The sequence below is a fragment of the Bombus vancouverensis genome, chromosome 2 (assembly GCF_051014615.1).
Source record: "Bombus vancouverensis nearcticus chromosome 2, iyBomVanc1_principal, whole genome shotgun sequence".
NCBI lineage: Eukaryota > Metazoa > Arthropoda > Insecta > Hymenoptera > Apidae > Bombus > Bombus vancouverensis.
This window is the reverse complement of record NC_134912.1, coordinates 7396820-7409002: the sequence shown is the minus strand read 5'-3', so window position 1 is coordinate 7409002 and position 12183 is coordinate 7396820. Positions and strand designations below refer to the sequence as shown.

General features: G+C 34.3%; 1 protein-coding gene across 8 annotated transcripts in view; it reads right to left on the bottom strand.

The window, feature by feature from the left end:
- The window catches only part of LOC117162164 (uncharacterized), a 144352-nt gene that overhangs the window by 25626 nt on the left and 106543 nt on the right, over positions 1-12183 (bottom strand). For all 8 annotated transcript variants that reach the window (XM_076625634.1, XM_033344034.2, XM_033344031.2 and 5 more), the window contains one exon: positions 3962-4025. In XM_076625634.1, coding sequence (XP_076481749.1) covers positions 3962-4025 — 64 coding nt within the window. The remainder of the gene's footprint in view (positions 1-3961; positions 4026-12183) is intronic.

The following is a 12183-nucleotide window of genomic DNA, read 5'->3' as shown; positions in this document are numbered from 1 at the left end:
CGACATACTATTACCATGCAAAACTCACTGATGGTCGGACGTGATTTTCACAACCATCTGCGTCGATGATAAATATGTATATCTGAATCGATATTCGAAACTCAATTACTTACTAATAGAAACATTCGCACCAAATATCCATTCCCTCATGCAAGTACAGTGCCCGCAAGAAGTATTTCTAAGTAGTTTCGCAACGAGGATGTCATTTCGTTTCCACTTATAACATGAAATTTTATTTGATAATTATTTATGAACTTTAATATGAAATTTTAGTTACCATATGAAAATACCTGCAAATGATACGAAATTTAATGTACGAATACTTGAGCATAATTGATATAAATCTAATGGCAATTGTAATTTTGTAATAACTGATATACATGTAGTTGATATAATAAACGGTTGTCCAGAAAGTAGATTTTCTACAGTGTAGACTAGACCGAGATTGAATGTACTTATAGAATCAACGATAACATTTCTCGCAAGAAACGATGATTTACGGAACTGTGCAAGACGATGCTTACGTGTAAACGGCGGAGGTGAATGACGAAGAAAGTGTATGACGCATACAAAAACTCGTATTTATCGTTACGATAAGCATTGAAATAGGGCTGCTGATTATATTGAAAATTAACTTAGTACATATACTAAAGTTGCAAATAAAAAGAAGTTTTTAAAATGCATTTGTATCATTGTTATTTCAAAATCGACGACTATTAATATCTGGACGACCCTCGTACGATGATTTTCGTAGCCACTGTACGCAATTTTATTGGCGTAAAATGAGTCCGAATGGAAAAGGTAGAAAAAGAGAGAAAACAAAGGAGACAAAGAGTAAAGAAAGGTGCGGACAGAGAAGTCCCATCGTGAAATCGAAGGTTAACGATTTACTGACGCATTCAATGAGCGGCTATCTGTTAAGTCCAGGATCGGTAAACACACAGTCAATCGGACAGGAACGTTTCGTTAGACAAGACAAATATGGCAAACACAAGGGTCCATTATCGTTTATCGACACTGTCGTGGGAAACACACAATACTTCCCGATCGTCATTCCCGTTTTCTATCTCGTAAACCTTTTTCTAATCGAATCGGACGTCTTGAGAAAACTCAATCGTAAGTTAGAATTCCCCGTTTAATTGTTTCAATTATTCCCTTCGGCTCTAACGACCAATTAAAAGATTAATAGTGCGGTGCCATGATTCCTTGTATCGTTCATTAACCAACGTTCTCCGCATGTTTGTCTATTTCGATCGATGTTTTCTTTATCGATCAACCGGTTTATTACCGAGCAAATCGATCGAATGGCACTTCAGCAGAAATCTTAACTAGCGTTGATTACTCCTTATACTTTTTCTTATCCTTTCGTATCCTTGTTTCGAGCAAGTTTCTTTATTTATCGGCAAAGATCTATAGAATTGTCAAAATAACCGATTCGTAATTTTTCATAGGGATTTTACAGATTCATAATTTTAGGAGATTCTCTGTGACTTCTTTTTGTAAAATTGATAAAAATTTCAACGAAACTCGCTGTCTACTCTAAGTAGGAGATAGCTATGAAGCGTAATTGTAGAATAATCCATACGTATTTACTATTGTAATTACAGTAGAACTGCATTTATCCGAACAGATATCGACGAACAGATAGTTTATATAATTGAAGTTCATATAATAGAAACTCGTCAATATCTTTAGCTATCTGTTATTTTCCGTTCACACGATAGGAACTCACGGACAAGCGAATTTAATCGGTAAAAGTTCAATTAATCAGGCGATAACCAAAATTTCGTTTCGATAGACGTAGTTCAGATAAATGGAGTCGGAAAACTAAAATTCCAAATTTCCTTCGAATAAGCTAAATCGTCCGAGTAAGCTATACGAAAAGCTAGCACTTACAGCGACAATGATTTATTACGCTGCGTGGTTTCTTAGTATGATAATAATTTCGCGTTTCAGTAGTTTGTTTGCAGCTTCATTTACACGATGCGATTCTGTTTCAGCGTTCTTGCGAACAATTCGAATTGAATTTATGGTTACAAACAGATTCACTACCATAGGGACGGGAAAAAAGTGGACAATGGGCAATGGTTCGACCAAATCCCACTGCGGCAAAGGACATGATTTACTTTTGTTGTTGTTGTTTCGCGTTGCTTCAGTAGCGCAATGCTTGCTATTTCCTCGTGAACCGTTTGAATTTTATTTTTCGTAAAACGCTGGTTTCTCATTTATTTCAAGAGAGTACGCTGATATTGTCTAGTGGAACAATGAATCGCAATTGTGTTAAATTCCTTTTCTTTTTCTTTTTGTTGCATAGTAATTCGACTCGTACGCAAACTAACGCGCGAACGATTTTCCAACATTCATGAGAACAATTTGGGAGTAAAAGCGTTAAAGGAAACATTGGCATTTCATTAGAAAGATTCTGATAGTATGATGTTTTTTTGGAAGCAAAGAAATATTAAATTTTGCGATCGTTTAACAGAAGCAAACGAGAAGTTATTTGGAATATTATTAACGTATCTGTCAAAATTATATTTCGAGATGTTCAAAGTTAAAGCTTTCTCTCGTTTATAGAATCGCGGTATTTATGAAAAGCCTGTCAAATCGGCACTGTACAGATTTCACCTTTTAATGCAGAATAAAATTATGTCGAGAAATATGATTACTTTATTTCCAGTAAAAAATGACAAAGCTGTAAAAAGATGACTCTGGATGCCCCTTTTCGAATATCGGGTTTCTTCACGTTTCATTATGATGGATTACAACGTTGAAAGTAATTACATATGTGCAATACCCCGTCAAACGCGATTGAACGCACACGTAAGTAAATACAAAGCAATAAAAACAGATATAAGAGTCTTTACAAATATTTATCGGATAGAAAACAAATATGTGAAAAAGATTACGTTCGTAACTTAATTTAATACCAGATTATATCGATAATGGAAGAAATACTTATAAACTGGTACTTTCTGCATTAAAATTTAATTTTCAATGATATTATGTAATTTTACAGTTTCAAATCTATTCACATAGACATTTATAACTTATGTAATCAAAACTAACGCGTTATTAATTTTGAACGCGAATATATATATATAGTATTATATTATGTACTACAAAAGATAGATATAAAAAAATACATGTTTGTCCGAAAGCGTCAATATGAAGATCGACAAAACATTCCCTGTTGACATTTCGTGAAAGTTCAAATTTCTTTAGACATTTTTGTGGATATGTACTTTTTGTAGATCGGAAAATATTAAATCGTTTTTAGGGCGTTTTTCGTGAAATAACTTTTCTGTGTCTAAGTGAATTACTGCGATATAATATCCATAATTTGGAGGCACGTATGGTAAATTCTATAGATTATAAGGATGCGATAATCGGAAAGAGGGAAAATCTCGAGAAGCGATCGTAATACGAATAGCTCTTTAATTATCTGAATTATGTATTCCGTGATGAATTATTGTAATATGCATCCAAGATTTCGATAATCGGCGTACTTTTTGCGTAATGTGATAATAAATTGATATTCGATTCTATGTACAGAGACGTAGGAGTAAGAGGAAAAAAGCGATGATAAGGTAAACGAGATAAGCGCTTTAATCGGACAAAGTATTTACGTTCGTTGTACATAATTGAGAATGAAACTTCTCGATATTATTTTCGTACAAGTATTCGTAATTTTAAAAGACGAGGAAAGAAAAATATACACGCGACACTTGCAATATTTATAACATTTGTATTACTTCTATTTGTAGCAATGGTATTTTTAAACATCGTATATATATATTTATGAGTAAGGGAAGGAATATTTAAAATACTGTGACTCGACTGGATGTTGCATTTGTATAACATCATTTCCAAATTCATTATGTAAATGAAAAGACAACGGTTTAAAAAAGATAAATAAGTCAACGCTCATTTAAATTTTTAATGCAGCACGAGTTACACTCACCGGAAATGCGGATGAACACGGCATTCTGCTCCCCACTGTCCACCGTTATCTCCGCACTTCTCCTCTGTAACGATAAAAGAATTTACGTAACGTTTTATTCTTCTGACAAATATGAGTGTGGAAAGTGAATAAATTAAGTGGCGACATTAATACGAGATTAAAAATAATTTTTATTATATCCGAGGTAAAAAAGGGTGGCGTGTTTACTTTCTGCATTTGTAAACACGAGAATAATAAATTGCATTTCTCATTGCGAATAAAATGGACGTAGATTAAGTACGTAAAATCCACTTTGAAATTAATTTCAAAGTAACAGAAATTAGAAATTATATTCGTAACGTGTTCGATTATTTAACACTGTTACTGCAAGATCCCGAAATATCTCGCGCGATATAGTAGACACTGTTATAATTTCGCTCAAGTAACGCATGACACTAATCCGTCTTACATCAATAATTTCGAATTAGGTCGAGTCTTAAGATTACAAGTCTAGATTTAAATCTTTCGTGGAGTTAGTTGAGAACCTCACCAGGGAGTTAATTCCATTTCGCCATAGTAGAATACTTAGCGATCAGATCAGGATAATTAAAAACATGTTCTTTTTCTTTTACGCGTAGAACGTGTACCATTTATACAAATTTGCGCTTTTATGAGTACGATTAAGGAAATGGAATCTAAATAGAGATTTGCCTCACCTAGCATCCGTACCGTGGCGATTCTGATAAAATTTGTAAAACTATCGAATTTTTCTTTGCTAAATGAACATTCGTTCTCTTGAAACGATAAAATATTATACTTGAAGAAATACGGTACAATAGTTTTTCAATTCAATTTCAAGATCAATAAGAACTACAAATTTTACATTTCCTGTATGTCGCAGAACGAAGAATCTTTTTCTTTATTGCAATTCCAATTTCACAGAAACCAATAAATCTAAGTTCAGTTGCTAGTGTTCCACCTATTTCATTCGAAAAGAACAAAAAGAACTTTTAACGCGAACACCTTCGGACAGTGTTCCTGCGCCGTGGATTTCCGCTACTTCGACAACCTGCAACCCCATCCCCGAAGCTGAACTCCGCGAACTTCCCGCGCGTTTGAATCAATTCTCTCTTCTTTCCTCGCCCGACTTCCTTCCGTTCTCGTGAAAAATAGACTTCGATGAATTTTCTTTGGAAAACAGAGGAATTGAAGACTGTCCTGGATGCCGAAAATACGAGGTGGGTTCGGCTGCGGGAGAATAATAACGAACGAAAACAGGAAGAGAAGATACGACGCGAATGTCGACAAGGAACAAGAAAAGAAGACGAACGAGTTCGATAAGAGCTTCAGAACGTTGAAGCTTATCTATCGCGAATTATGAAAAAATTCTGAAAAAAATTTAATATAGGGAAAAAATGTTTCAATATAGATTCTTTATTAAAGTTCAATTACAAAAATTAAAATTAAATTGGAAGCACACACAAAAAAAAAAAAAAGAAAGAAAAACACGCTTCGATTTATTTTACTGATTTAAAATAATACACGAAGCGAATCATGGTAACTAGACTGTGAATTTTTATGTATTTATGGAAAATGTAAAGGTGCAGATACGCCACAGAGTACACATAAAATGCAGAAATATCTAAAATATCTGAAACAGGGATTATTATAATATTTAATAAATAAAATAAATTTCCGTCCAGGTTCCATTCCTCTAATAGTGTTTGTGCAAATAATAGTTTACATAAATGTCCGCAATTTATTGACAGCTATCTTTCATTCGTTATTTATTTTTCATAGTCCCTTTTCTGGTTTAAAACGGATTTGCAGTTACATTTTATTCTTGGGTTTACACTTATCGTCTTCTTTTCCAACCATCGAACATCTCCTGTACTTAACATCAACTGACTTAAAACCAACAACTTCAACTTGACCTTATATGGTGCCTCTTGTGTTCCTTATTCTTTATGCTCTTACTACTTATATCCTCTCGGTGCCTAAGCTTCAATAACAAACCTAAACAGAAACGTAAAATACACGGATAACTAAAGGACACATACATCCGACGAAAGACATCGCAAGTTTCCAGAAATGATAGAAAATTTATCGATATAAAAGTGGCACGAAAATGAGAATACGATAAGTTCGTAATTTGTTCAAAAAAAAAAAAAAAAAAAAAAAAAAAAGAACGGTAGAAGATGTGACCCGGCGACCGATAGATACAGCGACCTGGCAGTACTCGACGACTGGAACTTACTGGCAGTCTTCTCGCCAGCGGATCAGGCCGATTGCCAATTGCAAAATGGGGCGACCTGGATTTCGAGGCACCTAGGCTACCGTTCTGATGCAGGGACGATTACCAACTCCGTGATAGGCCTGCGAAACAGAAGAATCCTCGAAGGAACGACAGGAAGTGCTCATTACGCCGGCCACGTAGAAGAACTTGGCAGAATTCGTGAATTCTGTGGACCTGTGGACTACATAGTCGGATCTCGAAATCTTTCGCGCACGCTCGATGAAACACTCGTTACGTAGTCGACACACGTTGAATACGTTTTCAGAAGGGAAACATGGAAAACTCTTGGAAAAATTGGAAGCGTGGTTAAGATCGTTGCTTTCTTATTTATACGTTTATGATAGAGGACTTCGTAATCGGAAGGAAAAGAAAATCCGAATCTTTAGAATCGAAGGGGAAAAAGGTTAATGGAATGCTTGAAATCACCAGTGTTACGGAAAGGATCCCTCGAATCCCCGAACACTATGGAAATATTATGATTTTTATGTTTTTCCATTCTCGAACTTAGCCAGCGAAAATTGCGAGCAGAAATCTTTAATGCATATCGCCGCTTGGCATAGACTAAAGTGACACGACTGAAAGAATTTCAATTTTCCTTTTATCCAATTACAATAGTCTACGCTATGTCTCTATTTTCATTGTGTAAAACGCTATATTTATAATTCCTAGTTAAATATAATCAGTTTTGCGTCAGAGGGCAAAATCATTACTTACGTCGTTATCAATCTGTTTTTTTTCGGTTTTTCGGTTTTCAATCGATTTTTCAACAACGCTGTTGCTCTCTGACCTTACGAATGGAAGGATCTACCGCTTTCGAGAATAGCGTTACCTTCTATTATCTTGTATTAAGTCAGCCTTAGAATGTGTTTGAAGTGACACAAGAAGATTTCTTTTCAAATTTTAAAAAGCCTCTCCTCTGAAATTTGCATTTTTCGAGTTCTGTCGTTATCAATGGCAAGTACCGATATGTATTAAAGATTTTCTCTAAGGATCCTAAGACTCGATGAGATTTATTAGAGGCTTGTGTAAAGCGTTGAAGATTGGTTTAGTTTTGGTGTTGTTAGTTATTAAATTGGGAATACTCTAATTACTCGAATTATTAGCACGACACATGGAACTATGAAACTTAATTGAAATACGTTGTGAACTGAACGAGATGTTCGACACGAGTGATTCTAGACACGTAGCCTTTTATTGGCCTCATTAATTCGTGATTGTCCATAGGAATGAGTTAAAATTTAAGCAAAGCTATTCGGACAACGACTTCCGATCTTTTGAATAGTCGTAATGAACGATATCGAATTTTTAGAATTCTAATCAGACAAACAAGGACTCGTTGAGACTAGTTGAGATTCTCCACGGTTTTTTAAGTCGTAATACCAAGCTGACATACTTCCTGGTATGTTAATTCAATCTTACGATATAATAAGAGGGTAATTTGAAAAAATTCGCAGGTTAACCTTTTCGGAGGTATAAACTCCTAAACGAGTTATTCACCGTGTATTATAGATCTGTCGACGTTCAACTATTCAATGAACGCCATAAACTATGAACCTATATACGTATAAATCTAATGTCTTTACCTTTTTGCGTAGTAAAAAACTACTTTTGTATTCCGTGCTTAACGAATCTTCAATTTTTAGTTCGTCAGAGTTTTTCTAATGCGAGTAGCAGTTTATATTCGTAAAACTAAAAACATCGCATAAACACCTGCAGACTATTTATATTTGTTCCCTTAAACAAGCAATATTTTCCTTCCACGATCTTTTCTATTATAAAATACAAATGCGATATTTAAGATGCTCATGAAGGAAGAAAGGAAATAGTTTAGGGCAGTTTGCACTATCAGGATGTAATAAGTAAGTTTAGACATAAGTTTACGTATAAATAGAATGATATTAGCAATGAGAATAGACATTGACGACTAAAGTAACGCTCAAAGAATAGGGATATATGCAGCATACGAAGTAGAAGCGTGAGGTCACTGAGATATGATATGGTATGGAAGGCTGTTGGGTGATTTAGTATATTATGCAAACCGAGTTGTATTCTATGACCTCCAGGGATTAGAATTACATATTATTAAAATAAAGAAGAAACGTCTAAGATGCTCAAGATGGACGAGATATTCGTGTATTTTTCGGCTTCATAGTCCGGAAAAAGTACTTGGCTTACACATTCTAACTCCCACTCATTCTCTTATATTTCTTAGAGCATCTATCAGCGCATCCAAAGACCCGCACCCATCCACACTTCCATCCCAAACACACATATTTCCTCTTATATCTAAAAATTATAATAAAAATTAATAAATTAATAAAACATGTATATCTTTGTTTCTCTCAACCTATATACATTATCCAATACTTAATCTATGTATTAGGTTGTCCGAAAAGTTCCTTTCGTTTCATAAGGTGATAATAGACGAACAACAATTTCTGTTTTATATTATTTTATTGAATTAGGTATGATTCATTTTGTTCTATTTCTATTATTATGTTCGTGCACAATTCAATAAACTAATATGAAACAAAAAACATTGTGCGTCTATTATTTCCTTATAAAACGAAAGAAACTTTTCGGACAACCTAGTACTATACTACTAATACATAGCTACGATTGACTCACAATTAGTTCATTACCTATATCTTTACGCTTTTTTCCGAAACTCTTGACCAGTTTATCATCGCTTCGCATATTTTATCTTCTACTATATCTTTCTCTCTTAGTCCTCTAATCCACAGCAATCTTCTGATTAATATTTTAAGCTGCCTATCTCTAAACTACATAAAGCACATTTTTTTTCCTCTTTCAACCCAGTAACCATTTCCTCAACATTTCCGCATCTTGCCCTTGCTATTAGCTTCTGGCTGTCTGCGTTTTCTTCCTTCTTCAGATGTTTCGCTTTATCCGAGACTCCCTGTATAGACCCCATCTTCAGTAACCATTATTTCGATGTTAAATAAGATTAAATTAGATTTACTTTCAAATAACTACTTAACCAACTAAATATACGGAGTAATGATTTTTGTATTCAAAGGTCTAAGAGAAATAAACGGTATACGCGCGGTATAGTGACATCGTTTCGAAATATTCTTGGGCTTCGACGTTGATTACGAAAAACTAATTCTGCTTTATGATCAAAGGATCTTTGCATCGCCTTTGATCGAAGGTAAAGGTTAAAAGTAACCGCAGAATCTTTTGCAAGGATCTGGTCCGGTTCTCAAGGGAAGGCTGTCAGGGAACACGAAAAAGGAACCATTCATTCGTCGAATGCAACAACAATCGAATGGAAAGCCGCGGAAACTTGGAGGAAATCTCTCGCAACATTCTTCCGCTTGTACTTTGCCGTAGAAGTAAACCCATGCTGCCAGAGTTATCGAAGAAATATCAATTTAATTCGAAAGTGAAGTAAAGCAAGCGAATGAATCGTCAAAATTGAGAGGTTGAAACGATAATCGATATGAGTGATTAAAAAAATAAAAAGCAATCTCTTTAGTAGGGAATTTGACTAATCTGAAGGGCGACTAAAAATTGCTCTTACGGTGAACAAAATTCTAAGTGCTGCAGTGATTTATTTTAGCTGTGCTTGAGAAAATGAAATATGTTATAAATGTATAAATTCAAGTAATTCAAAATAATTTTTCATCGCTTATTCTTCTTCTAAATCTATAGAAGGATTAAATGGCGAAAGTGAACAGCTAACAAGTGATATATGGTAAAAGTGATAGAATTAACACTACAAATTGCAGAGTTTCTTGATATCTCACTGAAGGTATTTATAGCGCAACAATATCCCGCAAAAGTAAAAGACGCTGACACTCGAACCACTCTATTCTTCACGCGCGTCTGAGATTCTACATCTAGGAGGAAATTTCTTCATTGTCTGTACTTTCTACGCGCGTACACCAACAAACAATTGAGAAACGAATACGACGATAGTTTCACAGTAGGACATGTAGTATTTTGAATACCGAATTTACCGATATTACACGTACTTCACAATAAATTTATTCGAAAACAATGAGGTGAGAGCTAAATTTTTCTTTAAAAAAAATTCTTCTGGCCACCATTCTTAGCTACATATTAGTTTTTTAACAACTTTATAAGAACGATATTTTGTTTGTAATTAATCAAAAAGTTACGCTAGCAGCGGCTTATTATAAGGGTTACGTGTTAAATCTTCCTACTCTGACGGTGAATATCTCCATTTCGATAAGACTAGGCTCTCTAACAATTAAATCACGTATAGATGACGTATCGTCAAAATTTCAAAGAAATTGTAAAAAGAAGCAATCTACCCTACAAATATCTTAAGTGGTAGTATAGTTTATTTTCAGCCTGCCAGTCATAAAAGGAACTCGGTTCACAATCATTTCTCCCATTGCCTTGTACTCTCACTTAATCATCTATACACATATCCACCTACTCGCACACACAATCTTATCTTAACCTTATTTTACTACCCATATCTACTGTCTATCGTCTAACTCTTCACTTATTATAAATGTCTATTATCTATCAAATAACCTCAAGTATAGTCCACTTATAATTTACAACTAATCATTGAGAAACAATATGCTATTATCAAAAGTGAAAAACGCGCGGATAATTAACGAAAGAACTAGTTGGTAAAAATAATAAAAACAATAACATTCGCCGATCTTAATGAGTCAAATAGAAATGTGTTCTTTGTTTCTATTGGAAATCTTCGCTTCTGACATTTATCATCATTTATCGTTTCAATTCCTCGATTAAGCGCGTGTATATAATATGATATGGCAAAATGGAACAGAAGAAAAATGGTAAATTCGTGCTGATAATTTATATTCATTTTTAGCAACATGATTATAAATCTCTCCATGCGATCATTAATCCGAGTGTACTGTATACAGAGGGTCTCATTTTCATCGATTCACGTAAATATCTGCTAAAGTACACGTTGTTCGAAAAAGTATTTCATACAAAACTTGTTCTATTTCAAGAATATTCTTACGACGACCACCAGGTTCGTTTAGGTGAAGGCGAATTTTCAAGATCTCAATGCGAGCTTTATTTTTTTTACATGGATTTATACATTTTTTTTTACACACCATTCGATGCACTTTTTCATTCTCTACAAACAAGTAGATAAGATACTTGTATCTGAAAATGCTTAGTTTAAAAGATATTTCAACGTTGATTTCCTGAAATTGAGTGTATGAAAGACAAGAGAAACATAAACGTAAAGACGCTACGTTATCTTTCATACAATAAGTTGCACAAGATTAAAGTTAAAATATATTTCAAAGTAATCATTTCTTGAACCAACTACCATAATACTTTTTTATAGAGAATTGAAATATGCATCGAGTGGTGCATAAAGAATCTATGGTTCCATAAAAAAAGAAGAAAGACCACGTTGAAATCTCGAAGACACGTTCATCTAGATAAGATTTCTGGCCATCATGGCATGTCCCTTTCGAAACAAAGTGAGTTTTCTTTGAAACGCTGTTTCGAATATTCGAATATGTATTGAAAATGAGATATCCTATAGATATTTTGTCAATAGTAACAGTTCGTATAGTAAATTGCTATTATTTAAGCAGGTCACGCTCACGCAGCTGATAGTTCCTTTATTCCTAATTCTATCCACTGGTTTCTGAATATCATATTCTTTAAGTTCCCACGTCTGCACTCGACAAACAGAATTTCCTAGCTGCCTGGTATATGTTACGCAATCTCTGGTACAATCGCAATATGTTGCTAATGTTGCGAACTTATAAATGGAAAGCAGCTTATTCGCATAGTTGTGCAATGCGCCGTACGCTTGCAGCCATGAACCTTCAAACGATACGAAACGTCGAAAGGACGTCGAGGAATTGTTAATACCGAAACTACAAATCTCGTCGATACAATATATTTTAGATTTTTTATTATTATAATTATCAATTACTTTTAAATATAT